The 21,308-nt window shown below is 41.0% G+C and overlaps 1 protein-coding gene and 1 long non-coding RNA gene across 6 annotated transcripts in view; both read left to right on the top strand.

Annotated features, from left to right (window-relative positions):
* Positions 1-21,308, top strand: part of LOC138761905 (contactin-associated protein-like 5) — an 857,011-nt gene that overhangs the window by 105,082 nt on the left and 730,621 nt on the right. For all 5 annotated transcript variants that reach the window (XM_069934856.1, XM_069934855.1, XM_069934854.1 and 2 more), the window contains exon 3: positions 909-1,102. In XM_069934856.1, coding sequence (XP_069790957.1) covers positions 909-1,102 — 194 coding nt within the window. The remainder of the gene's footprint in view (positions 1-908; positions 1,103-21,308) is intronic.
* Positions 3,263-19,805, top strand: LOC138761909 (uncharacterized). Its single transcript, XR_011356608.1, has 3 exons — positions 3,263-3,368; positions 13,718-13,922; positions 19,341-19,805. It is a non-coding gene; the product is annotated as an uncharacterized lncRNA (long non-coding RNA).

Below are 21,308 nucleotides of genomic sequence, written 5' to 3'. Positions count from 1 at the left end.
ATATGGGGTTATCTTTGGCTACTCTGAAAAATAACATTGCAAGAATATCATTTAATTGTCTTGAAATTCACCCCCCCCCCCCCCAGTTGATGAGACAGAGTAGAAGATTCTGTTGCCTCTGCCTTACGAGTTTCATCCTGCGGATTAGAGTTGGGTTCTAAGGTGACTATCTGACAATAAATGAACAGGCCATTCAGCCCAAAAGACTTGTGCTCCACAATTGTCTCTTCTCATCTTACCTTCATTTGACACCAGCACCATGCCCTTTCAATTATTTTATCCCCACTGCTCCCTCCAGACAGCAGTTGCTGTTCAGGTGAGCGTACTCTTTGTGGAGTCATAGCACCATAGAAGATTATTGCACAGGGCCTTCTAGTCTGTGACACAACTATTATTTTGCCTAATCCCCCTGACCTGGACCCAATCCATAGTTCTCCATAATAGAACATAGAGTACCACTGCATGGAATCAGGCCCATTTTGCTTACATCAACTAAAATGTCCCACCCACACTAGTCCCATGGCATATCAGAATTAGGTAGCATCGTTAGTGTAGCGGTTGGCATAATACTGTTACAATGCCAGCAACTAGGATTTGATTCCACACTGTCTGCAAGGAGTTTGTGCATTCTCCTCTTGTCTCCATGGGTTTCCTCTGGGGGCTCTGGTTTCTTCCCACCATTCAAAATGTTGTTGGAGTTGTAGGTCAATTGGGTGGCACAGGTACATGGGCTTCACAGGCCTGTTACCATGCTGTACGTCTAAATTAGAAAAAAATATAACCCAGTGAAAGTAACATTGGGATTCTTAAATAGGAATCTAATAGACGAGATCTGATTATTCACAATTAAGGGAAACCAGAAAGAGATTGTGTTGCATATGTTTATTTTTTTTGTCATTCTCTCTCAGGGGCAGGTGGATGGTCACCTCTTGAATCAAATAAGCATCAATGGCTCCAGATCGATCTTGGTGAGAGGACAGAAATCACAGGCATAGCAACACAAGGTCGATATGGTAGTTCAGACTGGGTAATAAGCTATCTTCTCATGTTCAGTGATACTGGAAGCAACTGGAAGCAGTATCGTCAAGAAGACAGCATCTGGGTATGTTTTCTGAATTTCTATTATACAACGCACAATATTCAGCATAAAATGTATAATCATCATGAGTTGAAAATGTAAAATGCAATTTAAAAAATGTTCATCTAAATTATTATCTAAAATGAAAATATTTTTCTCCATATTCAAATATTCTAAAAAATGTTGTTCACTTGTTAATTTACTCATGCGTCGGATTTCATATCAATATATCAAATTACAATAATTTGCAACTTAAATTAAATTATCTCTATCTATTCATGTTTGCTGATGGAACTTTTCAAGATTCGTTTTTGCAAGCTTTGATGATTATTACCAACTAACTTGATGGGCTTCAGCTTTTCATGTGAACAAAACCAGATTCTAATCAGTATTGCACAAAATTCTTCTCTGAAAGGAAAGAATATTGCCAAACAATGTCTCTGAACAAATATACTTTTAAAAAAATGTTAAATATTCATTTAAACTTATTAATGAATTTATTATATCTCTTTTATTAAAAAAATTGTTCATTTTAATAAAAATAGAGAAAAATGGAAACACTCAACAAGTGCATCAGCGCATATTGAGAAATAGGAGTTTTCAACATTTTCTGTTTTTATTTCAGATTTTCAGCATCTCCAGGGTTTGATTTTCATTTTGTGTTTTGAACTCTGTGGCTTTTTAATCTCGGTCATACTAATCAAAAGTTCAATGTTTCTTTATTATCATGTACACAAAATATCCAAAATTTGCTTTCTTCTGTTTGCCCACAAAGGCAAACAAAGAGAGAACACAGGTCGAGCTGCAGTATCAAGGTGGGAAAGAAAAGTTAAAAGAAGCCCCTTCATAGGCATTGAATATCCATGGACCCCACCTCTTCTTCTGACGCTGCCATCTCTGGCGCTCCTATTCCTTCTGTAACCATACCACTTATTGACCATTTTACTGGTTTAAGTTGAGCTCAGTACTTCTAAGTCACTCTCCTCCACCTCTGGTTCTGCTTCTAATTAAGAAAGTGTCAGCACCCAAATCCCTTTGGGAGTCTTGCTCAACATTGACACGTTTATGAGTCATGAATCTGACATCTGGTCCCTGGAAGCTGCTGTGGCCCCTATCTTGTAAGGCCCTTTACATGACCTCTCCTTCTGGGAAGGTGGTGGTGGTGGTGGGGGGGGGGTGGGATGAGAATATTCTTCTGTTCTGTGTTTGCCAAATGCAGCCCTGGAAACTTGCAAACCTCATGTTTTGGGCTGTAAAGCATGGACTTACCATTGTCGGTGGCACAAACCACTATGGGTTTTAAATTTCAATTTCAATTAGGAGATGCAGCACGGTATCAGGCTCTTCCGGCCCGTGAGTCCGTGCTGCTCAAATTCTCCAATTAACCTACAGACTCCACAAGATTTGAATGGTTGGAGGAATCTGGAAAGCCATAGAGACATGGGGAGAACATACGATATTCAAACCTGGTTGTTGCGCTAACCACTATGGTAAATGTAAGCTACCCCAGGTGCGATGGGGGGAGTGGTCTTCTATGTTTTTAAAAATATATATATATATATAAAATTAAACAATGTATTAAAATTATTGTGCATGATCTAACAATAATGTGTACAATCTGAAATAGGACTAGGAGCAGACCATTCAGCCCTTAGGTATGCAATAAAAAATTATGATTGATCTAATTATAACTTTTTCCTTCTCACCTACTCCCAGTAACATTTCATTTCTTTGCTTAACATATAAATGTATGCTTTAAATATATCAATGGACTCCTTCCACTACCCTTTAAGGAAAAGAATTTGAAACACTGATAACATTCAGAGTTCCTTGAGGAAATAACAAGCAGAACAGACAAAGGGGAGTCAGTGGATGTTGTTTACATGGATTTTCAGATGACTAAGTGCTGCACATGAGGCTGCTAAACAAGACATGGACCTATAGTATTTTGGAAAAGGTGCTAGTTCGGATAGATTGGCTGACTGGCAGAAGGCAAAGAGCAGGAATAAGGTCAGCTGCCTGGGATGAGTGGTATTCTGCTGGGATCTGTGCTGGGTCCTCTACTTTTTTAGGCTGTATGGTAATGACCTAGATGATGAAATTGATGGCCTTGTGACCTAGTTTGTGGATGATACAAAAATAGGTGAAGGGGGATGTCAAGTTGAGAAAGCAGAGACTTGGATAAGTTTCTCTCAAGGCAGAGAAGTGGTAGATGAAATACTGTGCAGGAAAGGTCATGAACTTTGGTGCCGGGTCTTCTGAAGTTGAGTTACCTGGAAAGATTAAACAGGTTAGGACTATACTTTTTCGAATGAAAAAGGATGAAGGGGAGACTTGATAGAGGTTTATAAGATTATGAAGGGTATAAACAGAGTAGATGTGAGTAGAATGTTTCCACTTAGATTGGAGGAGATAAATACAAGAGGTCGTAGATCTAGGCTGAAAAGGGAGAGGTATAAGGGATGTTTTTCACTTAGAGAGTGGTCGGAGTGAGGAATGAGCTGCCACCTGATCTAGTGAATGCAGATTCAATCTGGAATTTTAAAAGTAAATTGGATAAATACATGGATAGGAGAGGTCTTGATGGTTATGGATTGAGAGTAAGTCAGTGGGGCGAGCTAGTTTTATTGGTTGGCACAGACCAGAAGAGTCGAATAGTTTGTTTTTCTGTGTTGTAACGTTCTATGGATCTATTGGAAATTCATCCTCAGTCATGTTCTTTACACTTGCATGTTTTTAGTGAACCATATATTTTAGTTTACAACAAATTGCTTCTAAAACTTGTTTCACTAACTTCAAAGGAATGGAATTTCAGAAGCAAAGTGCAGTCTACAGCCATATAGTTTATTTGGATCAAGTGACTGCAAGGGACTTTAAGTCCCAAATTAACTTCTCTTATGCAAGTAAGGGAAAAGAACGTAAAACTTCATTGATAGTTTTCTCTGCTAACCCCTTGATTCTTTTAAATATCTCTAATACCTGGCTACTTGCAATTTTTAATATTCTTTTCAAGAGCGAGTAAGTTCTGATGAAATGTCTCCAACTTGGAGACTTAAAATCCCATTTTTCTTTTTGCTGATGCTGTTCAGGATTTCCAATGTTTTAGGATTTTATTTTCAGATTTCTAACATCTGCAGGTTTTCATTTTAATGATCATTCTGTCAAAGAAACTGGTTATTTTATTTTACTTCACATTAACACTCGTCATTGTCTACTGCTATTAATTATGCAAGGTTGCAATTGATAATGAAGAGAAAGTAGTAATAATTGGGTAGCAGTGTCTTAAGCATTGTTAAATAAATTTCAATTTTTTTGGTCTTTTCTCTTGGCCTGATGTGCTCTATGTCAAAACATATGAGGCCAGTTTGCAACATATGTACAGGTTGATTGACATGCTGCAGTCATCTTTCAAACTATTTTTAGAAAAAAAAAACTTTCTTTGAATACTGTGACATTTTATATTTACTATAGAAACATAGAAGATAGGAGCAGGAGTAGGTCATTCAGCCCTTCGAGCCTGCTCCGCCATTCAATGAGATCATGGCTGATCTTAAAGTTCAGTACCCTGTCCCCGCCTTCTCTCCGTAACCCCTAATTCCCTTATACTGAAGAAATATATCTAATTCCCTCTTAAATATATTCAATGAACCTGCCTCTACTGCTCTCTGTGGGATGAATTCCACAGATTCACCACCCTCTGGGTAAAGAAATTCCTATAGGCAATTGGAAATAAAATAATAGTTTAATGATATTGGAAGAGTGAAAAAAATCCTTGTACAACAAATTAGTTCTGTCACATTGACTTTTCTTTGGTAAACTGCTCTTGTCTCTTTTGCCTTGGCTTGTCTTGCTGTGTCTCAACATTAGCTCTATATTTAATTTTCAAATGTAATGCAAGAGGTTGATCAGGAAAGAAATTTTGGGATTTTAATGGTTAAACTTACCAGCTGATTACTGGTTCATCAGAGGTTGAAGGGACTAATAGGTGGAACGTTGCACTGGAAAGAAATAAAATATCAACTGAAAAGATAACATGGACACTGAAAACATTGACCAGGATCCATTTGGATGATAATGAGGTTTGGTCAACTCAGTGAAGTGAAATTTTAATCTGAAAACTGTACAAAGCTCGCAATAAAACTCTGCTCCTTCTCTTACTTGAGAGCTATGCTCGACCATCTCCCCATATCACTTCTCAGCTTTTTTTTCTCTTCTATCCTTCCACCTGTATCCACCTATGACTTCTTACCTGCTTGCCTGTACTCCTCCCTTCCTCCCTTCTCTCCTCCTCTCCACTTCTCCCACTTTTTAATTCAGGCTGCCACCTATTTTTCCTTAAACCTGATGAAGAGTCCAGGCTCAAAACATAGGTGACCCTTTGCTTCCTCTGGATGCTGCGTGACCTGCTGAGAAAAAATGGCGACGATGCTGGAGCTACCCCTGGTGTGGACCGGGGAGAGTAGGAAGCGGAGACACTTCACTCCCGTGGGGTGCAGCTGTTCAGTCTGGCTGCCATCAGTTTCATACAGGCTTTAAATGGCCTGTTAATGGAGCTGATGTTTTTATTTAAATATTCTGTGATTGCAGCGTCTGCATCCAAGATGGTAGCACCAATTATCGGCATCAGCCATGAGGAGTTGCAGACTTCCAGAAAGCAGATGACTGGTGCAGAATACCAGAAAACAGGGAAAATATCCCACCATTTGACAAGGAGAAGCAGAGGAGATGACCCACAGGATGGTGACCATTGTGGCGGTCTAGTGTGGGTTTCTACGGCTGAAGAGCAGACAGGTGGTGGACTGTTAGAGATGCAAGGTGAGGAACTTACATATGCTGTGGGCTGCTGGTGACTGCAGTTGAGTGATTCAAACCAGGAGACTGGCTCAACGCTGGCTGAAGGGTTACTACGTTACCAGGTATAGGAACCGGGATGCACGAGGGTGCCGTGGGCGCTGAAGGTTTTCTGATTGTGTTAGAGGTTTGGATCTGGAGCTTGGGCTGCTAATGGTTGGGACTGGACTCTGTGGCTGCATCAATACTGGAGGTGAATCCATAGACACTCCGTGTCTCTAAGGGAACTCTTTTTTTTAAGAACCATAGAACATTACAGCACTGAAGCAGGTCCCTTTGGCCCTTTTTGTCTGTGCCAAAGAATTTTCTGCCTAATCCCACTGACTTGCACCCAGTCCATATCCCCAAATTTCTCTCCACTCCATGTACCTGTTCAAATTCTTCTTAAATTTTAAAATTGAGCCCGCATTCGCCACTTCAGCTGGCAGCTCATTTCACACTCCCAGTATGAAGAAGTTCCGTCTTTCAACCTTAACCCATATCCCCTTTGTATCTCATCTATATTCAATGAAAAAAGCATATCTAAATTTACTCATTCTATACCCCTCACATTTTTAAATACCTCTATAAAATCTCCCCTCATTCTTCTGCGCTGCAGGGAATAAAGACCTAACATATTTAACCTTTCCCTGTAACTTAGTTCCTGAAGTCTAGGCAGCACCTGAGTAAATTTTCTCTGCACTGTTTCAATCTTATTGATAGTATTCCTGTAGTAAGGTGACCAAAACTGCACACAATTCTCCAAATTTGCCCTCACTAATGTCTTATTCAACTTTACTATAACATCCCAATTCCTATACTCAATACTTTGATTTAAGAAGGCCAATTTGCCAAAAGCTCTCTTTACAGCCCTACCAACCTGTCACACCACTTTCAGGGAATTATGCATCTGAATTCCTAGATCCCTCTGTTAAACCACACTTCTCAGTGTCTACCATTTATGGTGTATCTCCTTTCTTGTTTTGTCCTTCCAAAATGCAACACCTCACACTTGTCTGCATTAAATTCCATTTACCATTTTTCAGCCCATATTTCAAGCTGGCCCAGATCCCCATGCAGGCTTTGAAAACCTTCTTCACTGTCGACAATGCCTCCAGACTTGGTGTCATGTGCAAATCTGCTGACCCACATTTTCATCCAGATCATTGATATAGATGGCAAACAACAATGGTCCCACCACTGATCCCTGAGGCACACCTCTAGTCAAAGGCCTCCAGTCTAAGAAGCAATCATCCACCTCCACGCTCTATCTTCTTCTCCCGTCCAGCCATTGTCGAATCAAGTTTACTATTTCAACATGAACATCAAGCATCTGAACCTTCCTGACTATCGTCCCATGTGTGACCTTGTCAAAGGCCTACAAAAGTCCATGTAGACAACATCTATAACCTTCCCTTCATCAACTTTCCTGGAAACCTCCTCGAAAAACACAAAGCCATGTTGACTATCCATAAATCATCCCTGGCAATCCAAATAATTATATATGAAATCTCCTAGAACACCTTCTAATAATTTACCTACGATTGATGTCAGGCACACTGGCCTATAATTTCCAGGGTTATTTTTGGAGTAACTTTTAAACAATGGAACATGTGAGCTACCCTCCAATCCTCCAGCATCATATCTGTGGCTAAGGACATTTAAAATATTTCCCTGCAATTTCTAAACTGGCTTCACATTGCATCCAAGGGAATATCTTGTCAGGCCCTGGGGATTTATCCACCTTATTCAGTTTAAGACAGCAAGCACTTCCTCCACTTTAATCTGTATACTGTAGGTTCCATGACTTCAAGCTTGTATTTCTTACTTCCTACAACTCTGTACCTGTTCCTTGAGTGAATACTGAAGAGAAAAAAAAACATTTAAGATCTGCCCCCCATCTCTTTTGGCTCTTCACAGAGCTGACCACTCTGATCCTCAAGAGGACCAATGTAAAGGTTAAAACCTTGCGTTTTAACTCTGAGTTAATTTTGTGCCTGTCTCTTTAAGAGACTATTGTTTATAGTGTTACCATAGTGACCATGATGTAATATGTTATAATATCCACCCAGACTAATGCCTTTCTCATTATTCAGCATGAGCACGAGAAACTTTTCTCTGTATCCCTTTAGGTATCGTTATGTATCACTTTAAAGTTTTAGCTTCTTTATATACATTTTATATCTCTATCATCCAATAAATGCTTTGTTGTTCATCATTATGAAAGTCTTAATGCAAAGCTATGCAAAATGTTCCCTAGTTCTTTGGCTTGGCTTCGCGGATGAAGATTTATGGAAGGGTAATGTCCACGTCAGCTGCAGGCTCGTTTGTGGCTGACAAGTCCGATGCGGGACAAGCAGACACGGGTGTAGCGGTTGCAAGGGAAAATTGGTTGGTTGGGGTTGGGTGTTGGGTTTTTCCTCCTTTGTCTTTTGTCAGTGAGGTGGGCTCTGCGGTCTTCTTCAAAGGAGGTTGCTGCTCGCCAAACTGTGAGGCGCCAAGATGCACGGTTTGAGGTGATATCAGCCCACTGGCGGTGGTCAATGTGGCAGGCAGCAAGAGATTTCTTTAGGCAGTCCTTGTACCTCTTCTTTGGTGCACCTCTGTCACGGTGGCCAGTGGAGAGTTCTCCATATAACACGATCTTGGGAAGGCGATGGTCCTCCATTCTGGAGATGTGACCTACCCAACGCAGTTGGATCTTCAGCAGCGTGGATTCAATGCTGTCGGCCTCTGCCATCTCGAGTACTTCGATGTTAGGTATGAAGTCGCTCCAATGAATGTTGAGGATGGAGCAGAGACAACACTGGTGGAAGCGTTCTAGGATCCGTAGGTGATGCCGGTAGAGGACCCATGATTCAGAGCCAAACAGGATTGTGGGTATGACAACGGCTCTGTATACGCTAATCTTTGTGAGGTTTTTCAGTTGGTTGTTTTTCCAGACTCTTTTGTGTAGTCTTCCAAAGGCGCTATTTGCCTTGGCGAGTCTGTTGTCTATCTCGTTGTCGATCCTTGTGTTTGCCTGGGAAATAGGCATTGGCACTGGCTGTCCATCCTATCTATGCCTCTCATAATCTTGTAGAACTCTATTAAGTCCCTCTCATCCTTCTACAGTCCAAAGATAAAAGTTGCCACATAAAACTTTTTTTTTCCCCAATCCGGGCAATATCCTGGTAAATCGCCACTCCACCCTTTCCATAGCTTCCACATCCTTCATGAGGTAACCAGAAATGAACACAATATTCCAAGTGTAGTCTTGCCAGAGACTTGTAGAGTTGCAACATGACCTCTCTACTCCTGAACTCAATCCCCCTGTTTATGAAGTTCAGCAACCTATAGGCCTTCTTAACTATCCTATCAACCTGTGTGGCGACCTTGATGTATGTATGGATTTGAACCCCAAGGCCTCTCTGTTCATTCACATTCATATGAAACCAATGATTAACCCTATACTCAGCCTCCTGATTTGTTCTTCCAAAATGTTAACCTCATCCTTATCTGGATTGAAATCCATCTGCCACTTTTCTGGCTTGAAGTAATTGTGTCCTGTCTGGCTAGTAGAAGTGCCGCTTGCACTCAGCACAGACCTGGTATGGTGGATTGTGTGCTTTGACAAAGTGAAAAACCCTGGTCACTCTGGGGTAGCAGAAATCATTGTGGAGGTTAAAACCACAGGGACAGGGCATCTGGTGGCTCATTAAATTTCCCCAGCCGGTACAGAATATTGTAATTGTAGGTGGAAAGTTCAATCCTGCACCTCAATTTTTTGACATTTTTGATTGTACCCTGGTGCTAATTGTTAAATGTGAACTACAGTCAGGAGGGTCAATCTCTTATCAGCCATGGCACCACTGCCTCAACAATGGCCTGGGCCCCTTTCTTGACCGAGGAGTGCCGAATCTTGGAGTCTGGTAGGGTACGAGAAAAGAAGGCTACTGGCTTCCCTGCCTGGTTAAGAATTGCTGCTAGGGTAAAGTCTGACACATCGCTTTCCACCTGAAATGGGGTGGATTCGTCCACAGCATGCATTGTGGCCTTACTGATATCTACCTTAATGTAATTGAAGGCAGCACAGGCCTCCGCCACCCGGGGAAAGAATGTGGATTTGATAAGGGGTCGGGGCTTGTCTGCATAATCGTGGACTAATTGAGCATAATAAGAAAAGGTAGGGCCTAGAGGCTGTGTGGGAGGCCGCATGGAGTCAGGGTCTGGTCTGATGACTCCATTCTCCATGACACACCTAGGGATAGCCAGACGGGTTGTGGGACACACTCACGTGGCCTTATTATATGCAAAGCTAAGGAGCTTGGCTGTTTCGAGAAATTTCTGAAGATTGGTGTCATGGGCTTGCAGGTCGTGGCTGCAGATGGTGACGTTACTGAAGTATGGGAAGGTCGTCTGCAGCTCATACTGCTCCACTATCTAGTTCATTTCCCTTTGGAAGACAGATATGTTGTTCATGACACCAAAGGGGACCCACAGGAAGTGATAAAAGCAGCCTTCCACCTCGAACACCTGGTAGTCCTCTGGGTGGATAGGGATTTGATGATGTGCCAATTTCAGGTTGAAGTAAAATATCTGATACTGGGAAATTTGGTTGACCATTTTGGTGATCTGTGGAAGGGGGTATGCATCCAATTTTGTGTATCTGTTGATGGTCTGACTTTAGTTGATCACCATCTTATTCTTTTCCCTGTTCCATTCTGTCACTACTTGTGCACTCCAGGGGCTGGTGCTGGCTCAATGACCCCTTCCTTGAATAAGTGCTGTACCTCTGCCCGGATGAAGGCCCTGTCTCTAGCACTGTACTGCCTACTTTTGGTGGAGACAGGTTTAAAGTTGGGAGTGAAGTTGGCGAATAGCGACATTGGGGGGGGGGGGGGGGCGGTGCAATTTGAGTATGGAGAGCCTGAAGGCCATGAGTGGTGAGGTTGCCGATTTGAAAACTATCGAAAACATAGAGTGGATGGGGCCCATTAAACTATTGTCACGCTTTTAAGGTGACACTGAAAATCAGTCCCCATAGTACAGTAGCGCAGAGCTGCGACATTACCATTAGTCTAAAGTCTATATGTTCAGTATCCTGCACAGTTAGCTTCACTATGCAGAAGCCACAGATGTCTGCTGTGTGTGACCTGGATGCCATGGAGACCTTCTGGTTCACCAACAGGACTGTGAGAGAAATGCCCCACACTGTGTCCAGGTGGATGATGCTCTCCATGCTTCCACTATCAAATAAGCAAATTGTCACATGGCCTTTTATGTGAATATCCATCATCGATCTTGCAAGTTGATGTGGACTGACCTGGTTGAGTGTGATGGATGCCAGTGTCGGGCTGCTGCATATCGCTGTTATGGGCAGCAGCTGTGTCCAAAATGGTGGCCCCCTGGGTCCCAAAGATGACAACCTCCATGACTCGTATGTAGTGCTCCTGGCTTCTGAAAATGGGGCCCAAGGATCACACCTGGCGCTGCTGGCTCTGTGTAATGATGGTGTTTGGGACTGCGGCCCCTATGCTGCTCAGAATGGGTTTGGACTTTCACACTTTGGCATTGTGCAGCTGGAGCAGGTTGAATCCTTCACTGGGCAGAGTTTTCTCTGATGCTTGCCCAGGCTATAGAAGTAGCAGTTTGGGTGCTCCCTTAGCACCATTGCTGCAGTTGGCACCCAGGGTAACCATGAGGCAGCCGCGTTGTCTGATGTGTAGGCCTCCATGTTCTGGAGGGCCACCTCCAGCATACTTGCCAGCTCAACTGCTCTCCACAGATGAGGTCCCCTTGTTCCAGGAGTCTCTGTGTGACATAATTTGACTTGATCCCCGTGACATAGCTGTCCCGGTCAGGTCCTCTGTGTACTCCGTTATGGACATGGCCTTGCATTCACAGGCCCTGCTGAATATTCAGAGGGCCCGAAGATATTTAGCGTTGGACTCACTAGGTCATTGTTTTCAAGTCACTAGAAGGTGTCTGGTTTAGACAACATTGATTTTACACAGGTACTGACCTTTAAGAATGTCCATGCTTCCTGGTATGTGGTAGCATCCCTGATCATGGAGTACACCAGGGTGCCAACCCTGATTGCACAATGGTAGACGAGACCTGTAGGAATGGTTCAAAACAGTGCAGTAGAGATCAAAGTTGGTAGATGCCTCAGGTGATTGAGGGTCGATTTCCAGCTTTTCCAGCTTGAGGATCTGCTCTATTGAGTTAAAAAAAAATGTGTGAATAAAATTGATGTACCATCAATTACTCAAAAGACTATTGTAGAGAAACCAATAGGTTTTTATTCACTTAAGAACACAAGCACACCCAGACAGTTCGATTGTCCTGCACTGAGCTGCAGGGGGCTTTGGAACAGTCACCTTTATACAGGAGCCTATGGGGAAGGGCCATAGGTACAACCAGCCAATAGGTGTGCCTGACCAGGCAATTATACATAATAATGGTTTACCACATAGTTGTTCTAGAATCTGGTGGTGTATGTCTTCTGGTACCTCTAGCTCTTTCCTGATGGCAGTAGCAAGAACAGAGCATGTGCTGGGAAACATGGATCCTTGATGATTGCAGCGGCTCTCCAACAGCAGCATTCCCTCAATGGTAGGGAGGGTTTTGCCTGTGAAGTCCTAGGCTACATTTGGCAGGGCTTTCTGCTCGGGTGTATTGGTGTCCCCATACGAGACCATGATGCAGCCAGTCAGTCCATTTTCCACCATACATCTGTCAAAATTTGCCAGACTTTCCAAAGTCATACCTTATAATGACTAAGAAATGTATGGAAATACTCTGAAAATGAGCTGATGTATTTAGCACCTATCAAAATTATTGGATTTTCCCAAATGCTTTGCAACTAATGAAACCTTGTCAAGTTTAGACACGGCCCTAATGCAAAATATACGGCAGCCAATTTCCAAGATCATACTGACATCAAGATGTTTAAAAAAAAAGATGATGATCAACATCACAAATTGACAACATAATCATGAAGGGCTAAATGTTTTTTTGAGGATACATGGGAATGCAATGCATTCTCAGGAAAGGAAACATCTCTGTTTGAGCATTTCATCCATGCTGAAAGATTGCCCTCAAGACTTGAGTGGGGCTGAATCCATCAATTTTTGCACTTCAAGGTAATTGTGCTATAAACCAATGAGCAAATGTTGAATGTCTTGCATCCTAATCTTAACATCCAAGGAATGGTATTCCAAGAAAATGTCAATAAGAAAACAAGAGGGATCCAATCAATGATATCTGGAGAGAGTAACATTGTATTATGGACACACCAATAATGCAACAATGTTGATCCCACACGGTGAATGGTCCTGAACTCTTTCCCAGCTCAGTGAAGGTTTTCAGTGCTTGTTCTTCTACACTGATGATGATGTTTCATTGGGATGTTTGTTTTTTTCTTAAGTTGGTTATCAGGTAATGAGCATGCTGCAGATAATACTGGCATTGTTTGCCATGAGAATGTTGTTTGCTCTTTTTTAACCGATCTCTGTTAAGTTTGTTTATTTGTCACACAATACCTAGTTCCGTGAGAAGGGTTCTCTGAGTCCTGGCGTTTTTCTCACATTCTTACAACTGTTTAAAGAGCGCAATTACATAATTCATGATTGCAATGGAAAGATCAATTTGCGCCAAGCAAGGGCATCATATTATGGGGTTCCTTCAGGTCCCGAATAGCAGAGTGAAAGAAACTGTCTTGAAGACTGCTGTGCTTGCTTTCATAGTCTTAAAACTTTTCCTGATGTAAAAAAGGTGTGTCTGGGGGGTCATGGGTCATTCAATGTGTTGTCTTCCTCTCTTCAGCAGAAGGAGATGAAGATGGAGTCCATAGAAGATAGGGAAGTTTGTGTTAGGAGCTGCTTCCACTTCCATCTGTCAATATTTCCAATCTTGAGCAGACCAGCTCCCATACCACGCTGTGATATATCCAGCAAATGTGTTCTCAAGGGAGCATCAATAGAAGTTGAGCAATAAGGGGGACATGCCTGATATCCTTTACCTTCTCAAGGTAAGGTAAGGGTGCTGGTGCGTTTTTTTTGACTCTTGCATCCCAAGTTAGGTCACTGGAGATACTTATTCCTTAGAACTTAAAGCTATCTATTCATTTAACTTCAACACCATTAAAATGGACAAAAATGTGGACTGTGCTCCCTCTCCTGAAGCCAAAATATCCTCTCCTTCATCTTATCAATATTGAGAAAGACATTGTTATCTTCACGCTATCCCATTGGGCTTTCAGTCTCCTTCCTGCTTTCCATCTCACCATTGTTTGATGCCTGACCTATTACTGTGATATGATCAGCAAATTTGAAGATGGAGCTGGAAAAACAAAGATAAATTTCCTCACAGCGGGTCGCCCCCCACTCTGATATCTTCACCAGAAAGCCTTGTACAGAGGTATTGTCTTTTACAGTACAACATTCTGTACAAAAAGTGAAGGGAGGAAAGTTTTGGGGAGACATCAGGGGTAGGTTGTTTCCACAAAGGCTTGTGGATGCCTGAAATGCCTTGCCATTGGTGATGGTGGAGGCTGGAATAAGGAGGGCATTTAAAAGACTTTTAGACAAGCAAATGGATGAAAGAAAAATAGAGGGATAAGGGAGGGTTTAACTTTTAATCTTATTCGGTTTATGTAGGTTTGCACAATATTGTGAGCCGAAGGGTCTGTACTGTAATATTCTATGTTCTATATCCATGCTTCACTCTTTTTAATTAAAAAAAATTACACTATGAACCATATTAATCAAAATACACACAAACATTTCCCTCTTAAATATATAGTGTCATTTTCTCCCCTTTTTCTCCCCTCCCTTCCCACCCCCCTCCAAACCCATTAAGCGTTCAACATATACAATACAATGAACCCATTAAACAATGTCATCACACAATGAAAATAAACAAGAAAATTGTGTCATCTACTTTTACACACTGGGTCAGTTCATTTCGTCTTCTTCTCATTCTATCATTTTAGGGGGTGGAGGTCCGCGGTAGGACTTCTCTGTTGTGTTCCATGTACGGTTCCAAATTTGTTCAAATAATGTGACTTTATTTTTTTAAATTATATGTTATCACTCTTGATGCTTTTGTTAACAGTGCTTTTATCTGTTTGCATTGGTAAATTGGCATGGTATGTATGCCTTGCCAGTCTGCTCCACCTAACTAATCAGCGGTTCATTTAATGTGTTGGCTTCCATTGTTACACTAAATTCAGTTTGTAATCCTTTGAGTTTGCATTGAGGATATTCTATTGCTTTGAACATTCTTGGACTTTGTCTCAATGTTTTTGCACAGCTGTAGGAATGATTTTGGATTACAATCACTCTGTAAACTAACAGTTGGCTGTATGTTCTGATGAAACGGATTGTTGAAAGCCAAAGCTGATATGATGGATTTTGTTCTGATTTTTGACTTGTATATTTACCTCGGGGGGTGGGGGAGGCAAGGCAAGCAAGGTTTTCTGTATCCTCCAGTTCCTCACTGCCATCACCGTTGAATCTGGTGATTGATCAGGAGTTGGCTGGTGGAGAATGTGTTTTACTGTTTCTTCGAAAAGTTGTTGAGAAATATTTATAGATCTTCATTTGAGTGCACAACCACAAAATCATTTGTTTTAATTATGTCTGCTGAAGCTAGTTGAACTTCAGTATGGAAGGAAAGGTTGTAGAGATGCCATCACTCTGAGATTGAATGTTAATGCCCTCTGGCAGACCGTGATGAATTCATGTTTTTGTATCTGCCATAAGAATAAAGTACACAGATGCAATCTATACTAGTGAGGATAGCAAAAGGCTCAGACACAGATCCACTGTAACATTGCAAGCTGTTACATAATTGTTGAGGAATTTTATAATACAATACAGCAGAATCCTGACATGATTTTTAACTGAGCTTGAAGGTTGTTGGATCCCTCTGAGCTGTTTCAATCCATGTTGAGATGACCCCAACTCTGAGTGAGGATCTATAGGAATGAACACAGCCCAGCAATCTCTTAGTTGCTTCCAAAAAGGATGAAAGGATTTAGACATTATTTTTAAAAGGAACTCATAATAAACCAAAGAATAGACAATTATGCAAACAATTAACTAAGCTGCTCCGCTCAGTTTTAAAACCTGTTGAAGGGGAAATGACATGGTTTGAGATCAATGCAAGGCCAGCTGTCTTAAATAACATAACACACTACAATGCTCAGCAATCTACGTAACAGTATCCTTGGAAGTCACAGTTGGTAAGTTTACAAGGAGGAGGTTATGAGCAGCAACCAATTTGTAAACAGAAATTTTATTATATTAATGTACTTATCATCAAAGCATAACATTTTCAACAAGCTTTTGAATAGCCTTCAGTCATGGATAAAAATTGGAAATGAAAATACATTAAAAAAATTAATGGGTGCTGCATTTGAAAAATAACTCTTTTCGTTTTCACGGATGCTGACTAACCTGTTAAGTGTCCCCATCATTTGTTGGTTTTATTATGAAAATAGGAAATTGCCAAATATAGTAACAAAGTATAGAATAAAACTCTAAAGTCTCCAGACATTCTGATTGTCGTTAAAACATAGAAATGCTGGAGGAGCTCAGCATGTCTCGCAGTGTCCACAGGAGGTGAAGATACATAACTGGGATTTCAGGCCTGGGCCCTTCTTCAAAGTTCATATCTAAATGAAGATTAACAAACCACTAGCTGCTTGCTGCATTTAAACACTTGCGTTCAGCAGCCAATGTACAAGAACCAATCAAATGAAACTTTCCCTTTTCCAAATCTATCACCAAACAGTTCTATCTATATTTCAGAACCAAGTAGATAAACCTCACATTTATTAAATTGAATTTGCTCAGTATTTGCCTACTCCTAAACATCTCTAAATCACATTGGAGGCCACGTATCCAACCCCATATTCCCTCCTAGCTTTTTGTTATTTGTAGGTTTACAAGTGTTGTGCCTAGCTCCCTTAAATAGTGGAGTCAAGTACAATACAGGTACTCCCCGATTTGCAAACTATGCGACTTACTTACATCCACACTAATGACCGATTTTTTTTTTAAATAAGGAAAATATAACATTTACATAGTTTATATTGTATTTGAAAAACTATAATAGGGATATAGGGCATGTAAGAGCCAAAATGTGTATACTTACCTTGTTAATGGCATCCTAGGGTCCATTGGCTGGCCACGGCCATCTTGATTCCTGTGTGCATGCGCAAGTCTTTGGTTGGCGCATGCGCAAAGGGTTTGCATATTGGAGTTTGGTTGGTGCATGTGCGAGAGTTAAGAGTGTGAATTCACTATTGTTAGGGCGCCCAGCCTACAGACCCCATGACGCCGACTAACAAGGTAAGTATGCAATTCCAATATACGTCCATTCCGAGATATGACTGGTCATTGAGAACAGAACAGAACAAGGAGTACCTGTACCAAAAAATGCTGGAGAAGCATCCATAGGAAGTAAAGGGAAACCAGTAATTTGGGCCCTTCAACCAGAATCTGAGATATTCTTGTTTAATTCAATAGTTGATCACATTTGCTAACCTCTGGTGATCTGCAATCTGCACAAATTTTGAAAGATAATCAATAACCAACTATTTTAAAATTTGATCATCAGATCCATGGAATTTTTAACTTTTAGACTCACCAAGTCTGCTGGTACTTTTTTCAATTTACTTCAGTTCCACATTCTTACTTCTCTCCCACTTCCTTTGGTTTGTTGAATCTTCCGCAAAGGCACAAACTGTTAAATCAAGAGTGTGAATTGGAAACAAATGGCGCAGTGGAACTGAAGACAAATGTGCACATGTCCTGATGCAGTTTCCTGTGCTTTAATTTTCCACAATCATATTTTAAATATTAAAAATAAATAAATTTAGACATGGACCATTTTGGCCCATGAGCCCGTGCTGCCCCAATTACACCCAATTGACCAACCAGCCCCATACCTTTTGAAGGGTAGGAGGAAACCCAAGCAGACACAGAGAAAACGTACAAACTCTTTCAAACAGCACTGGTTTCGAACCCCAGTTGCTGGCGCTCTAACATTGTTGCACTAATTGCTAAGCTAAACAAGCTGCCTAAAAAACACAGGTCCATGAGAAGTCCATCATCTCTCTAGAGGATCAAGGAGCTCTGTTTTGCATAATTTTCATTGCAATTATATTTTATTTCAGGAAGACTAAGTCAGCCTGTTATCTGAAAGTAATTAAACGTGTATAAAAATGAGAGAATATTATTTTCTCAATACCAATCGTACTTCAGCTGAATTGGAAGGATGAAATGGCTATCTGTGGGCCTTTGATCTGCTCTGTTTGACTGTTGGGAAATATAAATGATATGTTATAATTTATTAATAAGATCTTTAGAAGTTAATATAAAATAACAAGAATTATGTCTATTAAATGGGGATGTGACTTCAAACTGATGGAAACTTAATTCTTTCATTGAAAGTCCAGGAAACCTATCCTGTGATTAATAGCATACACTGTGTTAGTGAAACATATTGTTGTTGGGAAGGGTTCTCTGCACAGAATAGAATACACAAGATTATACACTGTTCCAATGTCACTATACTGCTCAGTTTTCTCACTTCCTATTTGCCCTTTCATCCCTATATTATAGGGTAGAGTAGGTTGTTTCCCATCAGTGGAAAGTCTAGGTCAAGAGGGCCCAAATTCAGGATTGAAGTGCTTCCATATAGAACAGAAATGTGTAGGAATTTCTTCTGCCAGGGGTGGTAAATCTGAGGATGTTTTTGCCACAAGTGGTTGTGGAGGCCTGGTCATGGAGTGTATTTGAGAAAGCGATCGATTAGCCAAGGCATCAAAGTTATTGGGAAGAAGACTGGGCAGTGGGGCTGAGTGCGAATATGGATCAGACTCGATGGGCTGAATGTCCTGCTCCTATGTTTTATGGTCTTATAAAACATACAATTTCATCAATCATATTAATACTTCAGTGCCATCTTCTTTGCTCCAATCAGTCATATCTTGACATAGCATGGAGTGCATCAAATTGGCCAAAGTCTTCTATCCTATTAGCTGTTCAGTTGTTTACCACAGTTCATGACTAGATGTGATAGGACTGCAAAGCTTCAACCTGATCTTTGGTTGTGGGATTATTTGCTTTGTCTGTTGTATGCTGCTTTTGTTCTTTGGCAAGGACTTAGTCATGTGTTGTTGCCTCAAGAGTTGATGCCTGTTTTTTTTCAGGCTGACCAAATATTGTCACTGTACTTTTCTGTACTTCTCATTGCACTACAGTTAACCCACTCAGTTGATAATGATGGTAACATGACTGGTGTGTGTGGGGGGCTATAAGGTTACAGATTGTGGGTAATGACCATTTTGCTGCTGCTGAACAGTGCAAACATTTATTTATTTTCATTTTTGTGCTTCAGAGTTTATCCCATTTAACACTATTTTGTTGAAATATAGCTCCTGGACTCAGTTTCAGACTCAGTGATCCAGCTGGATCTCCTTCAGGGCAGACAGAGATGCTGTTGTTTCTGGAAAGACTTGAGGAAGGTGATGGTGCATTTACTTCAGCGAGAACTGGTGCACAAATGTCCCTGTTGTAAAGACCTTCTGCTCAGCAGAGTTAGGGTACCTGATGGTGAAATGCAGACTCATTGACCTGCACCAGGAATTTTCGGCCATGCTGATAGCCACAGACTACTTTCTGCCTTTGCCTAATGAGGGTAAAGCCTTGAAGGAGCTTTACGGTGCCACCTGCAAAGCCCAGATATCCCATTGTGTCAGAGCCATGATTGTACCTGGCAACTTCAACCACACCAACTGGAAAACAGTCTTACCACAGTTTCAACAGCACGTTAACTTCACCACCAGAGGAGAGAACACCCTGGTACACCAACATCCCTGGTGCAGATAAAGCTGCCCGCCTGCCACCAATAAAACAAAATAGACTTTGTCAAACAGAATTATCTTTCACTCGTTAATTGCCTCTGACCGAGTCTGATTTTAAAGACCTTCACAACTAGGCGAGCAGTGCTGTCAACTCACTCTTGATTATGGCAATGAACTCCTCCAAAGAGAGTCAATTTTGTGCCGTAACAACTATCAATACATCTTCCGAGTGTCATTTAACTTGAAGGAGCACTAGTTCATCAACTGAGTGATGATGCAAGTTAATAATTAGGAGTAAATTTTCTCTTCCTTTTTTCACCCAATACAATGAGACTAGTTAGGAGTTAGTAATAAAGACTTGCAAGGATGCTCCCACCCACTTGTGTTGCCTCCTCTGTGATTTCCAGTGAGTGACAGATAGTCTATAAGGACTGATATTGTCAATGTGTCTATCTCAGGCTATTGCTTGACTCATCTGTGAGAAAGATCTCACAAATTAAACACTCAATGTAGACATCTGGGAGCACATTCCATGATTTGACAGAAAATTCACCATGTTTGAATTCTGTGCCTCAGTCATTGTCTGATGGCCTGTCCAGTGTAATTCTCATGCAATGATGCACTAAATGGCTTGCTTCAGCATTTTGGAGTTACACACATTACAATGGGTCTGGAGTTAAACTTGTCAGATCAGGTAAATGGAGAGAGTTCCTCCCTAGAAGGAAATTTGTGAACCAGACGGCTTTTATTTAAAAAGGAAAATGGCAGTTTTAGCAGATCATCATTATTAATAGGGTTTTTAATTAAAAATAAATAAATGTGTAATTAGAAAAATAATAATTTATAATTAAAAGTAAACATTTTTATAATTATATAAATCAGAAAAGGATGGCTAAAGAGAAGGTTGGTCATGGAAAATAAGAAGGGGAAATTGATATTGAGTAATGAGGAAATGGCTGAGGCTTTGAATGATTATTTTGTGTCAGTCTTCGCAGTGGAGGTCACGTCAAACATGCCAAAGACTGATGTTATTGGACCTGGATGTAATTAACTAAAAATAAAGAGGTAGTACTGAGTAAAGTTGAGGGTCAAAGATAGTTAAGTCCCCTGGTCCTGGTGGAATGCATCATACGGTACTGAACAAAATGGCAGGTAGAAGTTAGAGTAGAGGATTTGGTGATAATTTACTGGCAGACTGGAAGATGGTGAGTGTCATGCCTCTCTTCAAAAAAGGATGAAACCAAAGGCCTGGAACTATAGGCCAATTAGTTTGACATCTGTAGGTGGAAAATTGCTTAAAGCTATCATAAAAGAAGAAATAGAGAGGCATCTGGAGCAAAATGGACCCATCATGCAGACACAGCATGGATTCAGCAAAGTCTTAACCATATAACCATTCACGGAGCGGAAACAGGGCATGTCGGCCTTTCAAGTCCGCATCGGTTCAATAGAACAATTCCACTAGCTGAAAGAATAAGATCACCATATCAACTTGTTTCATTTCACACTTCCTACTTTCCATTGTACCAATTTCCAAAC

This window comes from Narcine bancroftii, chromosome 4 (genome assembly GCF_036971445.1).
Source record: "Narcine bancroftii isolate sNarBan1 chromosome 4, sNarBan1.hap1, whole genome shotgun sequence".
In the NCBI taxonomy this organism is placed as follows: Eukaryota; Metazoa; Chordata; class Chondrichthyes; order Torpediniformes; family Narcinidae; genus Narcine; species Narcine bancroftii.
This window is presented reverse-complemented; position numbering and strand designations above follow the sequence as displayed.